The sequence below is a fragment of the Schistocerca nitens genome, chromosome 12 (genome assembly GCF_023898315.1).
Source record: "Schistocerca nitens isolate TAMUIC-IGC-003100 chromosome 12, iqSchNite1.1, whole genome shotgun sequence".
Classification (NCBI taxonomy): domain Eukaryota; kingdom Metazoa; phylum Arthropoda; class Insecta; order Orthoptera; family Acrididae; genus Schistocerca; species Schistocerca nitens.
This window is the reverse complement of record NC_064625.1, coordinates 125,951,748-125,971,788: the sequence shown is the minus strand read 5'-3', so window position 1 is coordinate 125,971,788 and position 20,041 is coordinate 125,951,748. Positions and strand designations below refer to the sequence as shown.

The 20,041-nt window shown below is 42.3% G+C and overlaps 1 protein-coding gene across 2 annotated transcripts in view; it reads right to left on the bottom strand.

Annotated features, from left to right (window-relative positions):
• The window catches only part of LOC126215318 (collagen alpha-1(I) chain-like), a 324,350-nt gene that overhangs the window by 133,560 nt on the left and 170,749 nt on the right, over positions 1–20,041 (bottom strand). For both annotated transcript variants that reach the window (XM_049941998.1, XM_049941999.1), the window contains 2 exons: positions 14,522–14,553; positions 9,583–9,663 (listed from right to left, as the gene is read on the bottom strand). In XM_049941998.1, coding sequence (XP_049797955.1) covers positions 9,583–9,663; positions 14,522–14,553 — 113 coding nt within the window. The remainder of the gene's footprint in view (positions 1–9,582; positions 9,664–14,521; positions 14,554–20,041) is intronic.

Below are 20,041 nucleotides of genomic sequence, written 5' to 3'. Positions count from 1 at the left end.
CCAGCTTTGTTATTAAATTTATTTATTTACGATCATGATTCCTGCTATTATGCCATTCTTAATTAATATTTCAGTATGAAGTGCAACAATGAATTTTCTCTCATCTTAAAACAACATCGTCCTTGTCTCATTCACATTTAGATATTAGATGTCATATGCATGTCACAACTACTGCATGTACAGTGATAAATAAAAATGCAGTCCTGAAAAGAGTTAGACAAGAATTACAATATGAAATATCACATACTTTTTATATATACACTCCTGGAAATTGAAATAAGAACACCGTGAATTCATTGTCCCAGGAAGGGGAAACTTTATTGACACATTCCTGGGGTCAGATACATCACATGATCACACTGACAGAACCACAGGCACATAGACACAGGCAACAGAGCATGCACAATGTCGGCACTAGTACAGTGTATATCCACCTTTCGCAGCAATGCAGGCTGCTATTCTCCCATGGAGACGATCGTAGAGATGCTGGATGTAGTCCTGTGGAACGGCTTGCCATGCCATTTCCACCTGGCGCCTCAGTTGGACCAGCGTTCGTGCTGGACGTGCAGACCGCGTGAGACAGCGCTTCATCCAGTCCCAAACATGCTCAATGGGGGACAGATCCGGAGATCTTGCTGGCCAGGGTAGTTGACTTACACCTTCTAGAGCACGTTGGGTGGCACGGGATACATGCGGACGTGCATTGTCCTGTTGGAACAGCAAGTTCCCTTGCCGGTCTAGGAATGGTAGAACGATGGGTTCGATGACGGTTTCGATGTACCGTGCACTATTCAGTGTCCCCTCGACAATCACCAGTGGTGTACGGCCAGTGTACGAGATCGCTCCCCACACCATGATGCCGGGTGTTGGCCCTGTGTTCCTCAGTCGTATGAAGTCCTGATTGTGGCGCTCACCTGCACGGCGCCAAACACGCATACGACCGTCATTGGCACCAAGGCACAAGCGACTCTCATCGCTGAAGACGACATGTCTCCATTCGTCCCTCCATTCACGCCTGTCGCGACACCACTGGAGGCGGGCTGCACGATGTTGGGGCGTGAGCAGAAGACGGCCTAACGGTGTGCGGGACCGTAGCCCAGCTTCATGGAGACGGTTGCGAATGGTCCTCGCCGATACCCCAGGAGCAACAGTGTCCCTAATTTGCTGGGAAGTGGCGGTGTGGTCCCCTACGGCACTGCGTAGGATCCTACGGTCTTGGCGTGCATCCGTGCGTCGCTGTGGTCCGGTCCCAGGTCGACGGGCATGTGCACCTTCCGCCGACCACTGGCAACAACATCGATGTACTGTGGAGACCTCACACCCCACGTGTTGAGCAATTCGGCGGTACGTCCACCCGGCCTCCCGCATGCCCACTATACGCCCTCGCTCAAAGTCCATCAACTGCACATACGGTTCACGTCCACGCTGTCGCGGCATGCTACCAGTGTTAAAGACTGCGATGGAGCTCCGTATGCCACGGCAAACTTGCTGACACTGACGGCGGCGGTGCACAAATGCTGCGCAGCTAGCGCCATTCGACAGCCAACACCGCGGTTCCTGGTGTGTCCGCTGTGCCGTGCGTGTGATCATTGCTTGTACAGCCCTCTCGCAGTGTCCGGAGCAAGTATGGTGGGTCTGACACACCGGTGTCAATGTGTTCTTTTTTCCATTTCCAGGAGTGTATATGATGCGGAATCTTATTTTATTATGCATATGACATGGAATATGTAAACACATAGGGAAGACATCATATTAATAGAAATGAATGTGCCCTGATGCATTTTATAGTGAGCTATGAACTGACAATGATACCATAGCCAAATTTGTGACTGTAAAGAGATGAATTTACTAACAGGCAGATGGAACTTGTCTTTTCCGCCATGCACCATAGAGTGGATTGTGAACCATTCATGTAGATGCAGATGTAGAAAAATGGTCAGTTACTGAAAATTTAACACAGGCAGATAACTGTAATTTTCTTTGAGGGGTTATTATAAAAGGAGTATGGTTTTGAGGTTTTGGTAGTTGAATTCAAGAGATATTACACTGCACTTTATTCAATTTTCATTCTCTGTTTTATATCTTTTCTTCCCTCTCCAGATCTAGGAAATTGGGTAGATTTTAGAAAAGACACCCAGTGAAACCTGGCAGAAAATCCATAGAGATTCTGGTCATATGTACAGCATGCTAGTGTCAACACACAATCAGTGCCTTCTCTGCGTGATAACAATGGAAATGCTGTCAATGACAGTGCTGCTAAAGCAGAGTTACTAAACACAGCCTTCTGGACTTCCTTCATCAAAGTAAATATTCCAGAATTCAAATCAAGAACAGCTGCCAGCATGAATAAATTAGAAGTAGACATCCTTGGAGTAGTGAAGCAACTTAAATTGCTTAATGAAAGCATGTCTTTCAGTTGAGACTGTATACCAATCAGGTTTCTTTCACAGTATGCTGATGCAATAGCTCTATACTTAACAAGCATATACAACTGCTTGCTCAATGAGAAATCTGTACCAAAGGCTGGAAAGCTACTCAGGTCACACCAGGGGGAGTAACCCACTACATTACAGGCCCACATCATTAATGTTGATATGTGGCAGGATTCTGGAGCATATATTGCATTTGAACATTATGAACTATCTCAAAGAAAATGGTCTATTGACACACAATCAACATAGATTTAGAAAACATCGCTCTTGTGATGTGAAATGAAATGTCATGTGGCTAGGGCCTCCCGTCAGGTTGACTTGTCGCCTGGTGCAAGTCTTTTGAGTTGATGCGACTTAAGCAACTTGCATGTTGATGAGGATGATATAATGATGATGATGATAAAGACAACACAACACCTAGTCCCTGAGCGGAGAAAATTTCCAACCCAGCCGGGAATCGAATCTGGGTCCCTTTGCATGGTATTCTGTCATGCTGACCACTCAACTATCGAGGCAGACTGTTCTTGTGAAACACAACTAGCTCTTTACTCACATGAATTGTTGAGTGCTATTGACAAGGGATTTAAAATTGATTCCATATTTCTAGATTTCCAGAAGGCTTTTGGCACTGTACAACACAAGCGTCTTTTAGTGAAAGTGAATGCTTATGGAACACCATCTCAGTTATGTGACTGGATTCGTTATTTCTGGTCAGAGAGGTCACTGTTCATAGAGCGGACAGTCATCAGATAACACAGGAGGGATATCAGACATTTCCCAAGTTTTATCGACCCTCTGCTGTTCCTTACCAACATAAACGATTTAGGAGACAATCTGAGCAGCCATCTTATGTTGTTTTCAGATGCTGCTGCCATTTACTGTCAAGTAAATTCATCATAAGATCAAAGCAAATTGCAAAACGATTTACAAAAAGATATCTGTATGGTGCAAAAACTGGCAATTGACCTTAAGGGGCTCCAGAAAGGCTCAAAATCATGAAAAGTTCAATTTTTACTTTATTGCGTTTTCTGAATCTGCAGACTATCACCTTTTAATAGATATATAATTTATTCAATTCCGAAGACTACAACTATTTTTAAATTTTTTTTGAAATGTGTTCTACATGGGCGTGACCCACTGTGGCGCTGTTAAACTGCTGTCAAATGGTGTTATTATTAACGTCCGTGTTCATCAGGTACATTTTAGTGATGTGAGATAAAGTATGTGTTGTGGCTAACCTGTGATGGTTCAATATATATCGCTGGTGTGATTGTCGATTGTTTCATGTTTATTTACTCTGTCGTTATCTCGAAAATATTCGTAATTAATTCTGTTTCTTGAGTCTCTGTTTTGTTGAAGTATAATAATGAGTAAAAGTAAAGTTATTAGAAATCCTCTGAGGGCTTTTAAGAAAAGGAGAAATGTTGGAAAGCCAAAGGTATGTGTTATTACTGTAAACAATAAAGACGATAACCAAGTGAGTGAACCTAACCTCTCAAGTACACCTGCCCATAGCAGTCAAAGTGGGAAAGAAAATACTTCACAGAAGAAGCTTGGTTCAATGAGTGAAAACTATGAATGTTTTATGGGCGAATCGGATGTGAATGAAATATTTGATATGTCGGTTCTCAAAGGAATTTTTTCAAACTGTGTAAGATGTATTCATTGTAGTGAAGTTGGTCTGGAACTCTCCATAATAAAGCACGTAGGACATGCTAGTGAAATACAACTGAAATGTGATAAGTGTTCATACATGACCACCTTTTGGAACAGTGTTGCAGTAACTGCAACTGAAGAAAATGGTAGCAAAATCTACGAACACAACAACGAGCGATGCTTGCTTTAGACAAGGAACGCCTTCGGGCTGCAGACAGAGCTGTAAAGAGTCTAGAAATACAAGCAAGAGTAAACAGGAGGAAGAACAAGAGGAAGCTGGAGGAGGAGTTTGCAGAGGATGAAGATAATCCATCCTATGGACCTGGAATGCACTAAAAAGTTAATCCAATCTTTGTCGCTCGATTCCCAAAACTTTTATTTTCTCATACTAATTACATGTTTTCTAGGGATCTTCCAAACATATTTGTTTCAAACTTTCAGTAAATGTTACACAGTACCTTCTGCATAATTTAACACAGCCTTTTTCCAAAAAACTGTATATTTTTGAATATATAAATAAAAAATTGCAAAAAAATGTTGTGAATTTTCATTACAATTAAAAAAAATCATGTTTAATAACTGAACTAAAATTTTGCAAAATCCCTGTGTTAAGTTGTAGCCCATATTCCAATAAATAATCTGTAAAAAGTTCAACTTCCTACCTCAAATACTTTGTGAGGAAAGATGTAATTTATAAGCGTTATTTTAACATTGCAAGTATAGGGCGTTCCGGAGCCCCTTAAATAATCAAAAGTGTGAAGTCATCTACATAAGTGCTAAAAGGAATCCATTAACCTTTGGTTACATGATAGATCAGTCACATCTAAAGGCCATAAATTCAACTAAATATCTAGGAATTACAATTATGAACAACTTAAATTGGAAACAACACACAGAAATTGTTGTGGGGAAAGCGAACCAAAGCTGTGTTTTATTGGCAGAACACTTAGAAGATGCAACAGATTTACAAGAGAGACTGCCCGCACTAAACTTGTCCCTGCTCTTTTAGAGTACTGCTGCACGGTCTGTCATCCTTACCATATAGGATTAACAGAGTGCATAGAGAAAGCTCAAAGAAGAGCATCACGTTCTGTATTATCGAGAAATATGGGAGAGAGTGCCATTGACATGATACAGGATTTGGGGTGGACATCATTAACACAAAGGCATTTTTCATTGTGGTGGGATCTTCGCATGAAATTTTAATTACCAAATTTCTCCTCTGAATGCAAAAACATTTTGTTGATGCCAACCTACATCATCATAATAAAATAAGGAAAACAGAGCTCGCACAGAAATATATACGTGTTCGTTAATCCCATGCGCTAATTGAGATTGGAATACCAGAGCATTATTGTGTAGGTGATTTAAAGAAAATAAATTCCCAACTTTTGCTGCATTGAGGCATTGGAATAACCTAGTGGCAACAGATGAAAATTTGTATTTGAGTGGTCGCCTTAAGCACTTCGGCTCTCCGAGCATGTCTCCCTTGTGACCGAAGTCTCCATATGCCAGACACTGCAGAGTAGTGTCCCCTGTCCATTATTCCTGTCCACTCGCAGACCTACTGTATTCCCACAAGAGGTCAGACATTATAGTGCATTTGCACAGAAAGATCAATGTCCAAAATAACAAACACCATACTTAATGATATGATTATAATAGAGGGAAACATTCCATGTAGGAAAAATATATCTAAAAACAAAGATGATGTGACTTACCAAATGAAAGTGCTGGCAGGCCGACAGTCACACAAACATACACACAAAATTCAAGCTTTCGCAACAAACTGTTGCCTCATCAGGAAAGAGGGGCAGAAGAGGGAAAGACGAAAGGATGTGGGTTTTAAGGAAGAGGGTAAGGAGTCATTCCAATCCCGGGAGCGGAAATACTTACCATAGGGGGAAAAAAGGACAGGTATACACTCGCACACACACACATATCCATCCACACATATACAGACACAAGCAGACATATTTTCTATTAGAAGGTGGAAAGTGTAACATGAGGTTGAAATGAAAATAAAATATATGGGGAGAGATAAAGGTGAACTAGAAATCAACTGGAGATCTGGTATGAAAAAACGCGAAAAAGTGTTGGTTAAGTTGATCCTGTGGTGAACTTGGGTTGGTAGATAGCGATGTGCATAAACGTTAGGTGGTTGTGTTGCCACTAAAACACGTTAAAGGACAGAGAAATTCGGGAAAATTTCGAAAAAACGTGTAAATGTATTAAAAGGAGTGTTGGTGTGGTGAAAGATTAGGAAAATGGGGCTAACAATTGTCTGACGAAGAAATAATGACGTTAAAACCTGTGGGGAGCGGCTAAAAATGATCAGTGATGTGCGAAAAACGAAAGTGGAAATAAAGTGAAAGTTATTAGAACTAGCCGAAATGGTTGTTTAATACGTGAAAGCAGCTGTTATTGAACTAGAAACGGTGGATTTTATAGCAGCGGTAGTGTTGAAAGCGGAAAATAAAATTTTTTTGGTTATGGTTTGGAAGTGGGATACGTATTGTTGAGTATATATAGGCGGGATAAAATTGCATAGTAGATTACGGTAAAAAGGGGAAGGTGAATAAAAAGTGAGACTACTGGTAAAAAAAGAATGAGAAAATAAAGAGAAAATAAGACGACAGGAAAGATTTCGAAATGCAACAGCGACAATAACAAACGTAATTGTTGGGTTCAAATTAATGATATGATTATAGTAGAGGGAAACATTCCACGTAGGAAAAATATATCTAAAAACAAAGATGATGTGACTTACCAAATGAAAGTGCTGGCAGGCCGACAGACACACAAACATACACACAAAATTCAAGCTTTCGCAACAAACTGTTGCCTCATCAGGAAAGAGGGGCAGGAGAGGGAAAGACGAAAGGATGTGGGTTTTAAGGAAGGGGGTAAGGAGTCGTTCCAATCCCGGGAGCGGAAAGACTTACCTTAGGGGGAAAAAAGGACAGGTATACACTCGCACACACACACAACAATATCCATCCGCACACATACAGACACAGGCACACACACACACACACACACACACACACATATCCAACCGCACATATACAGACACATAAGTCTGCTTGTGTCTGTATATGTGTGGATGGATATGTGTGTGTGTGCGAGTGTATACCTGTCCTTTTTTCCCCCTAAGGTAAGTCTTTCCGCTCCCGGGATTGGAATGACTCCTTACCCTCTCCCTTAAAACCCACATCCTTTCGTCTTTCCCTCTCCTGCCCCTCTTTCCTGATGAGGCAACAGTTTGTTGCGAAAGCTTGAATTTTGTGTGTATGTTTGTGTGACTGTCGGCCTGCCAGCACTTTCATTTGGTAAGTCACATCATCTTTGTTTTTAGACACCATACTTATATATACACCTGACAGCATACCGATCATTCATTGCAGATGCATACTAATATCTGACCTCTCATGGGAATACAGTAGAAGTGTGAGTGAAGAGGAAAAGACGCTACTCTGTAGTATGTGTCATATGGAGATTTGGGACAGAAGGGAGACGTGCTCGGATAGCCGAAGCAGTTATGGCAATCGCTCTCATAAAGTGGGAAATCTGGTGTCGAATTCCAATACGGTACAAATTTTCCTCTGTCCACTGAGTTACCGTACACTCCTAGAAATTGAAATAAGAACATCGTGAATTCATTGTCCCAGGAAGGGGAAACTTTATTGACACATTCCTGGGGTCAGATACATCACATGATCACACTGACAGAACCACAGGCACATAGACACAGGCAACAGAGCATGCACAATGTCGGCACTAGTACAGTGTATATCCACCTTTCGCAGCAATGCAGGCTGCTATTCTCCCATTGAGACGATCGTAGAGATGCTGGATGTAGTCCTGTGGAACGGCTTGCCATGCCATTTCCACCTGGCGCCTCAGTTGGACCAGCGTTCGTGCTGGACGTGCAGACCGCGTGAGACGACGCTTCATCCAGTCCCAAACATGCTCAATGGGGGACAGATCTGGAGATCTTGCTGGCCAGGGTAGTTGACTTACACCTTCTAGAGCACGTTGGGTGGCACGGGATACATGCGGACGTGCATTGTCCTGTTGGAACAGCAAGTTCCCTTGCCGATCTAGGAATGGTAGAACGATGGGTTCGATGACGGTTTGGATGTACCGTGCACTATTCAGTGTCCCCTCGACGATCACCAGTGGTGTACGGCCAGTGTAGGAGATCGCTCCCCACACCGTGATGCCGGGTGTTGGCCCTGTGTGCCTCGGTCGTATGCAGTCCTGATTGTGGCGCTCACCTGCACGGCGCCAAACACGCATATGACCATCGTTGGCACCGAGGCAGAAGCGACTCTCATCGCTGAAGATGACACGTCTCCATTCGTCCCTCCATTCACTCCTGTCGCGACACCACTGGAGGCGGGCTGCACGATGTTGGGGCGTGAGCGGAAGACGGCCTAACGGTGTGCGGGACCGTAGCCCAGCTTCATGGAGACGGTTGCGAATGGTCCTCGCCGATACCCCAGGAGCAACAGTGTCCCTAATTTGCTGGGAAGTGGCGGTGCGGTCCCCTACGGCACTGCGTAGGATCCTACGGTCTTGGCGTGCATCTGTGCATCGCTGCGGTCCGGTCCCAGGTCGACGGGCACGTGCACCTTCCGCCGACCACTGGCGACAACATCGATGTACTGTGGAGACCTCACACCCCACGTGTTGAGCAATTCGGCGGTACGTCCACCCGGCCTCCCGCATGCCCACTATACGCCCTCGCTCAAAGTCCGTCAACTGCACATACGGTTCACGTCCACGCTGTCGCGGCATGCTACCAGTGTTAAAGACTGCGATGGAGCTCCGTATGCCACGGCAAACTGGCTGACACTGATGGCGGCGGTGCACAAATGCTGTGCAGCTAGCGCCATTCGACGGCCAACACCGCGGTTCCTGGTGTGTCCGCTGTGCCGTGCGTGTGATCATTGCTTGTACAGCCCTCTTGCAGTGTCCGGAGCAAGTATGGTGGGTCTGACACACCGGTGTCAATGTGTTCTTTTTTCCATTTCCAGGAGTGTATTTCAATGCCCCAATGCAGCAAAAGTCAGAAATTTCTTTTGTCAATACCATCAGTAGTGAAATAATAGCCCTCAGGCAAAGCCTTCTTCAGAAACAAAGCAAGCACATCTTACTTTAGTGTGTGTGTGTGTGTGTGTTTCCCTTTCTGAAGAAGCCTTTGGCCAAAACCAGATATTGATACATTATTATTGTGAAAACTGTGATTTCTCGATAACTTGCGATTTGTAACAGATATTCAATGTCGCGGCCACCCCTGGAGTTCACAGATAAGAGTGGCCATATGTGTGTGAGATGTTCATGTGTGAATGTGTTTGTGTTTCTCTGTCTGGCGAAGGTCTTTGTCCTGTAGTTAAAAATCGAACAGACCACTGTTCAACATCTCCTCTGCACAGTGAATTGCAATCTATTCTAATCTGTACTGTTATTGCAATCTAGTAAGACTTACCCTAGGTCCAGGGATAGGAACTGATTCCACATTGGTCTGTGGCAAACTGGGTCTTTCTCCATATTCCCTTCCACCTCCAGTCTGCAAAAGAAATGGTTCCGTTACTGTAGAACTAGACTGTTACAAAATGACAACTGAAAGAAAGTTATGGTTAACAGACACAAACCTCCAATAAAATATTTATTTTTGTTAAATCTGAAAATAAGCTTTCCTCTCTGCTCCTCTCCTCAAATGAATAAATCAAGCACTTCCATTCCCTTTACATGCCAAGCTCCCGTTGTAAGGCAATACACATTATAATACCAAAATCCTGCTACATTTTTAAAAATCTTGTCCTATAAAAATGGCGATGTGCACAAGATGCTTTTCAATTTTAAATGCTTTACGAGGGCTATCCACAAAGTACATTATGTTTTGGAATTAAAAATTAATAAAGTATTGGAATTTTTTTTAATTATATACAGATGAAAGCCACACTTAAATACTACTTTTCTACATTGTTGCCATTTAAATTAAGGCACTTATCATAGCGATGGACGAGCTTGGAAATTCCTTCGTCGTAAAATTCGGCCACCTGCGCCTTCAACCACGTGGTTACCTCTTATTTCGGGACAGAAAAGGTGTGATTTTTGTGGATTTCCTGGAAAGAGGCACTACAATAAACTCTCAAAGGCATTGCCAAACTCTGCACAACCTCAGAGGAACAATACAAAACAAGCGCAGGGGAAAGTTGGGCTCAAAGATCTTGCTGATTCACGACAACGCCCGGGCCCATACGGCAAATGCCACTCGTGAAGTTCTCGAATCTTTTAAGTGGGAGTTGTTTCCTCATCTGCCGTACAGTCCCGACCTGGCACCAAGCGACTTCCACTTATTCCCAGCAATGAAGAAGTGGTTGGCTATGCAGCATTTTAATGACGACGCACAGCTTCAAGAAGAGGTAACCACGTGGTTGAGGGCGCAGGTGGCCGAATTTTACGATGAAGGAATTTCCAAGCTCGTCCATCGCTATGATAAGTACCTTAATTTAAATGGCAACTATGTAGAAAAGCAGTATTTAAGTGTGGCTTTCATCTGTATATAATAAAAAAAATTTCCAATACTTTATTTATTTTTAATTCCAAAACGTAATGCACTTTGTGGATAGCCCTCGTATTTACAACAAACCTTTATACAATGTGTTACATTTTATCCATGTAGCAACTTGGCATGATATACAACTCAAAATGAACACATTTTATAATGCACATGTTTTTATATAACAAACATTTACGTTAATGTATAGTTTGATTTCCATTTCTAGTAATGCCATACTCAAACTTTTATTTCATATATTAGATGATAACTCATGATACGGAATATATTCCATGTAAAGACACTATGTTACAGACCTAAAGACAACAAAGTCTGTCAAAACCAATTGTTTGTAATTAAAGAAATGTTTTTGCGACCTTAGCTTTTTTTCCCATTGTATTTGGGCCGGCCAGTGTGGCCGTGCAGTTCTAGGCGCTCCAGTCTGGAACCGCGTGACCGCTACGGTTGCAGGTTTGAATCCTGCCTCGGGCATGGATGTGTGTGATGTCCTTAGGTTAGTTAGGTTTAAGTAGTTCTAAGTTCTAGGGGACTGATGACCACAGACGTTAAGTCCCATAGTGCTCAGAGCCATTTGAACCATTTTTTTTGGTATTTGGTTGTAGTGGACACACTGAGCTACGGTGCCGGCATCTTTAGAAAGTTTTTACCGAGTCAAACAGATCACTGATTCTAATTTCTCAGCATGAGGAAACTGAACTGAAGTTATTTGCATTCATGTACTGATTGGGGAATGTGGATTGGCTTCCTGAATGCCAAATGTCTGACTCATCTGTCTCCCTACCACTCGACTAACACATCAGAAAAATGTAGCTCACCTTCCACCTCCATCTCAACAATTAATTATAATGGGGGGTGAAACCATTTGTGTACTAGAACTAATCATCACATTACAAGTCTACAGCACATTTTCAAACAAGAGCAAATAATTCACAACTGGTCAATAGAACACTGAATCAAACCTCTGCAATGGTATAATCACGAACAACACTGCCCATAAAACTGTACCATTCAAATATTTCAATCTGGAAGTGTTTATCAACTTCTCCTTCAGCTTAAAAGCTGGTAACATCTCAACGACTTGAAGAAACTCGTAAACAAAAGATTTCAGTTGTTGAATTTCAAAATGGAGAAATTTTACATCAAAGGCAAAAAATTTATGTCACAATATCAAAAGTGTTTGGTACAGAGAAATTTACACTGTAAGATGTACGAGGTGCATGAGAAAAGTAACGAGACTGATTTTTTATCTACCAAAGTTTTTATTTTTTCCAAACATTAATACTGTCACCTTCAAAGTAGTTCCCTTCGGTAGCTCTACACCGTTAGAGTCATCATTTCCAGTCTTGGTAGCAGTGCAGAAAGGCTTCAACCAGTACAGCCTTTAACATGTCAGTCACATTCTTCTGAATGTCCTCGAGATTCCCAAAATAACATCCTTTTAACATTTCATTTTGGGACCAGAAAAGATTCACAATGACTCAGAACATGTGAAATGGTGTGGGGAGGGGATGGGGGGGGGGAGGTTAAGGAACAACAAGAATGACTTTTGAGGTCAAAGATTCCGTGATGGAAATGGCCGTGTGACATGGAATGTTGTTGTCATGCAGCAGCCACTTGTGTGCAGTGTCCGGTCCCATTTGATTCACCCTTTTCCTTAGTCTTTCAAGGACATCTTTGTAAAACACTTGGTTGACAGTTTGTCCTGGAGGAATACTCTCACAAGTGCATGCACATGTTTGACATTTTCATTGGTTTTTGAAGTTGCAGGTCTTCCTGAGCGAGGGTCATCTTCAATGTGTTCTCAACCTTCCAGAAATGATTTGTGCCAGAGAAAAACTGGTGCTCTTGATAAGGAATGTTCCCCAAAAACCTGTTTCAACTTTTCAAAGGTCACACTTGCAGATTCTCCAGATTTAACACAAAACTTGATGGCATAATACTGCTTTCAATTTGGCTGTTCAATTTTCTTAACACACAACAAAAACACAGCTTATTGATGGTGCTCTCAAAAATCACGCGATGGCTGTATGCAGCTGAAACTCGAACTGACATCCAGAAGGGATGAACACTGTGGTCTACACAAGTAGAACAATACAGCATTGTCAGTCTCATTACTTTTCTCACACACCTCATACACAAGTTTCCTCATTTCATATTTGGTATTGCGATTATAAGCACCAGCTCCTCTTTTTAAAATGTTTCCCATGAGATAAACTGTATTACATCGAGGTATATATTTCTTTTCGTGTCTCCTACAGGACGTTTTATTTGTTTTGTTTTTTTCTCACATATTTCAAGATTAGTGCTTAAATCATGTCAATATTGCATTTTTCATCTTCACTATAAACTGCATTTTGAATATACGAGGGCTATTCAGAAAGTAGGGAACGTTACCATCTGACGCCGCTAAGCATGTGCCGATCGCATATATTTTGATATGTGTGTGCTCGGCAGCTCAGTCAGCATCCATCCCTGACAGCGGGAACATCTCTGTGCAACTGGTTTTTTCAATATTTGAATTTGAAATATGTGCTGCAATCGAAAATCCCGCCAGTTGTGAGGTGCGGTCTCCGATATGGTTTTTGTTGGCAAAAAACCTAAAACGTATAGAAAGTTGTCATGAATTGTGTACAGAAACAACGTAATGAGTGAATGCTCTGTCCAGAAATGGTGCATTCAGTTTAAAAATGGTCGAACCAACATTCACGATGAAGAGAAGAGTGGATGCCCGAACATTGTGACTGACGATCTTGTCGCTAAAGTCGATGAAATGATTCGTGAAAACAGATGCTTCACAATAACAGAGCTTTCACTTTCTTTTTCACAAGTTTTATGGCTTTTTTGTTTGAAATTGTCACTCGAAAGCTAGACTACCACAAATTTTGTGCATGATGGGTACCCAAAATGCTTACAGAGCACCATAAAGAACAGCAAGTGGGAGCAACATTGACATTTCTGGAGGCCTACCACAGTCATGGTGATTCATTGCTGGATCAAATCATAACCAGTGACGAGACTTGGGAGAAACACGTCAGTTGCGAGACAAAATTACAGTCCATTGAGTGGGGGCACTCAACGTCCCCCCAAAAATCAAGAAAATGTTTGCAAACCTCGTCAGCAAGGAAGTTGATGGCGACAGTGTTTTGGGATAGGCAAGGCGTGCTTCTAATTGATTTTCTCGAATGAGGAGCAACCATAAATTCTGTCCGGTACTGTCAAACTTCGCACACCCTTATAAGAGCAGTTTAAAACAAATGTCGAGGAAAGCTGACATCCAAAATTTTGTTTTTGTGCGACAGCGCCCAAACTCACACGGCAAACCGCACTAAAGGTCTCCTTAATTCATTCAAATGGGAAATTTTCCATCTGCCCTACAGCCCCGGTCTTGCACCAAGCGACTTCCACCTGTTTCCCAAGATGAAGAACTGGCTTGCAACATAGCGCTTTGATGATGACGCGGAACTCCAGGTGGGTGTGACTCACTGGCTGAAGTCTCAGGCGGCAGAATTTTATGATGCAGGTTTTTCAAAGCCTGTCCACTGCTATGATAAGTGCCTCAATGTATTTGGTGACTATGTGGAAAAGTAGTATGTCGGTCGCTCTTTGAGATGTATATAATAAAATGTATTTCTCATACTTATTTTTTTTTAATGCCAAAACGTTCCCTGCTTTCTGAATAGCCCTTGTACATTTTGTGAAATAGAGTTACTACCTTTCTCCTTTCTTGCTCATTTTTCTGACTTTCTTTCAGTTTTAGAACACATTCTAAATCAAGCAAGCAACCCCCACCCCCGCACAGTCAACTACCACCTGCCCAAAACTGTAGCAGCAACATTTCACTTACCGGCTGCACTGTCAGCTCTGGTTCAGGTTCATCTGAAATAAAGTAAAATAGTAAATATTAAAAAGGGAAACTTATTTTTATTTTGTTTAGCATATGGCAAAACCACAGAAAAGTATGACACACATGAAACAGAAAAATAATATGGTATAAAACAAAGATAGCAAAATATTACAAACTAGTGTAAAGTTATAGGAAGTAAACATTTAGAGAGATTATCAATTTTACAGTTGCACACTAACTCAATGTCCAGGGAGATTAACCTAGCAATAGGCTTTGGAGAAGCTTTTCCAGTTCCCCCTTTGGAGAAGTGTTCCCAGTTTCCTTGAAATATTTTTATTTTGATTTCATGAATAATGCGGTCTACTGTTTTCTCAGTGCACAACCAGTCACATTCATGGCTGTGTGATCGCCAATTTACAGAGGAATGCTTTGTATTTTGCTTGCCAGCATCTGGTGTAGCTTCAGATTTTTCTAGATGGCTGCATGAATGTAGGTGGTACAGCTGGGTTAGTCTGACTCCCCATGCATTCTTCTGTAATTAGCAGTATCCACTTAGACCATCAATAAAAAACATTAAAACCCTGCGAAGATAACAATGTTTCATATTACAGCTGAGGAACGACAGAAGACGCACAAAATTATGATATAAATATCCCCTCAACACAGTTGTATTAATCGTTGCCATGTTAGTGCTGCCACCAGTCTTGTGCAATTGGTTACTCAAGAGAGGACATTCCTAAAACAGTCATCACCACTTTATTTGGATAATTTGACATTTTTTGCACAACATTTGGCTTACGTAACAACCCCTTCTGCCTGCTCCTTGTGTACTTTGCCTGGTCAAATGTGACAATGTTTTTTTAAAGTGTTTGTGATTTGTGTAACTTGAGATGGGACTCAGGAACCAGGCCAATATTTAGATCAGTAGATGTGGAAAACTGCCTAAAACCCACATCCAGTCTCTCTGGCATACCGGCCCTATAGTTAATCTGTCAAGCAGTTTCGATATGGATCTGGGGTGCCTCCATGTGTCCCAACAGTAGCTGCATTGATGTGCTTGCTATCCAGGTGGGCTCCTCAGTTCATATACGAGGCATGTTGAGAAAGTAACTGTAGTAGATTTTTATATTATTTGAGGAAAATTGTATTTAAAGAAAAACATTTACAGGGTATCCTTCACAGTTGTTGACTATTTTTTCACCATAATCATCAATCCCATTAAACGCATGTGATGAGCCTTGGCTCAAGCTCCTTTATGCCCTCCTCGAAGAACTTTCCACCAGCTCCTTCCCCCACTTCAAAACCTTTTTCTGCACCTATTCATCGCGTGAAAATTTAATTCCACTCACGAGTGCCTTCAGGAAGGTGAAACGATAGTATTCTGATGGCACCAAGCTGGGAGTATATGGGGGTGGTTCAAAACATCCCACCCAAATGAGAACACTGCCTCGGTGGTGAAGGCTGTGAGAGGACGGGATTTGTCATGCGACAAACACACTCCCCTTATCAGCATTCCCCTCTCTTTACTTTGAGTGCTACTTTTTAGTTTTTCACAGTATTGTTGTGCACCAATGGTCTCCCACTGAGGCAGAAATTTGGCTACCATAGTGCCTTTTCAGTCCCTCAACACCTGAAGCCATGATTTTTTTTCCCAAAATTGTGGTTTTGAATTTTTTGGCATATGGCGAATTAGTCTGATGCTACTGTGACAACTACTTTTTTGTCTCACTGCATGTGATGAGTCACCCATGTTTCATCTTCAGTCACAACAGAGCTCAGAAAATCCTCACCTTCCAATTCAAGTTGCTGAGGAAACTCGCAGACACTTCTGACTCTATATATAATAGAGCGAAACATTCCTTGTGGGAAAAATATATCTGAAAACAAAGATTCTGTAACTTACCAAACGAAAGCATTGGTTGCGAAAGCTTGAAATTTGTGTGTATGTTTGTGTTTGTTAGTGTCTCTATCAACATACCAATGCTTTCGTTTGGTAAGTTCCAGAACCTTTGTAGGGAAACATTCCACATAAGAAAAATTTATCTAAAAACAAAGATTCTGTATCTTACCAAACGAAAGCGTTGGTATGCCCTCTCCCGTAAAACCCACATCCTTTCGTCTTTCCCTCTCCTTCCCCTCTTTCCTGATGAGGCAACAGTTTGTTGCGAAAGCTTGAATTTTGTGTGTGTGTTTGTGTTTGTTTGTGTGTCTATCGACCTGCCAGCGCTTTCGTCGGTAAGTCACATCATCTTTGTTTTTAGATATATTTTTCCCACGTGGAATGTTTCCCTCTAAAAAACAAAGATGATGTGACTTACCAAATGAAAGTGCTGGCAGGTCGACAGACACATAAACAAACACAAACATACACACAGAATTCAAGCTTTCGCAACAAACTGTTGCCTCATCAGGAAAGAGGGAAGGAGAGGGAAAGACGAAAGGATGTGGGTTTTAAGGGAGAGGGTAAGGAGTCATTCCAATCCCGGGAGCGGAAAGACTTACCTTAGGGGGAAAAAAGGACGGGTATACACTCGCACACACACACATATCCATCCACACATATACAGACACAAGCAGACATTATAGTTATAATAGAGGGAAACATTCCACGTAGGAAAAATATATCTAAAAACAAATGTGGAATGTTTCCCTCTATTATATATATAGTTATAATAGAGGGAAACATTCCATGTAGGAAAAATATATCTAAAAACAAAGATGATGTGATTTACCAAATGAAAGTGCTGGCAGGTCGACAGACACACAAACAAACACAAACATTCCACGCAGGAAAACATTCCACGTAGGAAAAATATATCTAAAAACAAATGTGGAATCTTTCCCTCTATTATAACTATAACTGATGAGGCAACAGTTTGTTGTGAAAGCTTGAATTTTGTGTGTATGTTTGTGTTTGTTTGTGTGTCTATCGACGTGCCAGCGCTTTCGTTTGGTAAGTCACATCATCTCTGTTTTTAGATATATTTTTCCCACGTGAAATGTTTCCCTCTATCTATCTATATATATATATATATATATATATATATATATATATATATATATATATATATATATATATATATATATAACAGAGGGAAACATTCCACGTGGAAAAAATATATCTAAAAAGAAAGATGCTGAGACTTACCAAACAAAAGTGCTGGCAGGTCGATAGACACACAAACAAACACAAATATACACACAAAATTCAAGCTTTCGCAACAAACTGTTGCCTCATCAGGAAAGAGGGAAGGAGAGGGAAAGACGAAAGGATGTGGGTTTTAAGGGAGAGGGTAAGGAGTCATTCCAATCCCAGGAGCGGAAAGACTTACCTTAGGGGGAAAAAAGGAAAAAAGGAGGAAAAAAGGACAGGTATACACTGGCACACACACACATATCCATCCACACCCGGATGTGTGGATGGATATGTGTGTGTGTGCCAGTGTATACCTGTCCTTTTTTCCTCCTTTTTTCCTTTTTTCCCCCTAAGGTAAGTCTTTCCGCTCCTGGGATTGGAATGACTCCTTACCCTCTCCCTTAAAACCCACATCCTTTCGTCTTTCCCTCTCCTTCCCTCTTTCCTGATGAGGCAACAGTTTGTTGCGAAAGCTTGAATTTTGTGTGTATATTTGTGTTTGTTTGTGTGTCTATCGACCTGCCAGCGCTTTTGTTTGGTAAGTCTCAGCATCTTTCTTTTTAGATATATATATATATATATATATATATATATATATATATATATATATATATATATATATATATAACAGAGGGAAACATTCCACGTGGAAAAAATATATCTAAAAAGAAAGATGATGAGACTTACCAAACAAAAGCGCTGGCAGGTCGATAGACACACAAACAAACACAAATATACACACAAAATTCAAGCTTTCGCAACAAACTGTTGCCTCATCAGGAAAGAGGGAAGGAGAGGGAAAGACGAAAGGATGTGGGTTTTAAGGGAGAGGGTAAGGAGTCATTCCAATCCCGGGAGCGGAAAGACTTACCTTAGGGGGAAAAAAGGACAGGTATACACTCGCACACACACACATATCCATCCACACATACAGACACAAGCAGACATATTTAAAGACAAAGAGTTTGGGCAGAGATGTCAGTCGAGGTGGAAGAGTAGAGGCAAAGAAGTTGTTGAGAGACAGGTGAGGTATGAGTGGCGGCAACTGGAAATTAGCGGAGATTGAGGCCTGGCGGATAACGAGAAGAGAGGATATACTGAAGGGCAAGTTCCCATCTCCGGAGTTCGGATAGGTTGGTGTTGGTGGGAAGTATCCAGATAACCCGGACGGTGTAACACTGTGCCAAGATGTGCTGGCCGTGCACCAAGGCATGTTTAGCCACAGGGTGATCCTCATTACCAACAAACGCTGTCTGCCTGTGTCCATTCATGCGAATGGACAGTTTGTTGCTGGTCATTCCCACGTAGAATGCATCACAGTGTAGGCAGGTCAGTTGGTAAATCACGTGGGTGCTTTCACACGTGGCTCTGCCTTTGATCGTGTACACCTTCCGGGTTACAGGACTGGAGTAGGTGGTGGGAGGGTGCATGGGACAGGTTTTACACCGGGGCGGTTACAAGGGTAGGAGCCAGAGGGTAGGGAAGGTGGTTTGGGGATTTCATAGGGATGAACTAACAGGTTACGAAGGTTAGGTGGACGGCGGAAAGACACTCTTGGCGGAGTGGGGAGGATTTCATGAAGGATGGATCTCATTTCAGGGCAGGATTTGAGGAAGTCGTATCCCTGCTGGAGAGCCACATTCAGAGTCTGGTCCAGTCCCGGAAAGTATCCTGTCACAAGTGGGGCACTTTTGTGGTTCTTCTGTGGGGGATTCTGGGTTTGAGGGGATGAGGAAGTGGCTCTGGTTATTTGCTTCTGTACCAGGCCGGGAGGGTAGTTGCGGGATGCGAAAGCTGTTGTCAGGTTGTTGGTGTAATGTTTCAGGGATTCCGGACTGGAGCAGATTCGTTTGCCACGAAGACCTAGGCTGTAGGGAAGGGACCGTTTGATGTGGAATGGGTGGCAGCTGTCATAATGGAGGTACTGTTGCTTGTTGGTGGGTTTGATGTGGACGGACGTGTGAAGTTGGCCATTGGAGAGGTGGAGGTCAACGTCAAGGAAAGTGGCATGGGATTTGGAGTAGGACCAGGTGAATCTGATGGAACCAAAGGAGTTGAGGTTGGAGAGGAAATTCTGGAGTTCTTCTTCACTGTGAGTCCAGATCATGAAGATGTCATCAATAAATCTGTACCAAACTTTGGGTTGGCAGACCTGGGTAACCAAGAAGGCTTCCTCTAAGCGACCCATGAATAGGTTGGCGTACGAGGGGGCCATCCTGGTACCCATGGCTGTTCCCTTTAATTGTTGGTATGTCTTGTCTTCAAAAGTGAAGAAGTTGTGGGTCAGGATGAAGCTGGCTAAGGTAATGAGGAAAGAGGTTTTAGGTAGGGTGGCAGGTGATCGGCGTGAAAGGAAATGCTCCATCGCAGCGAGGCCCTGGACG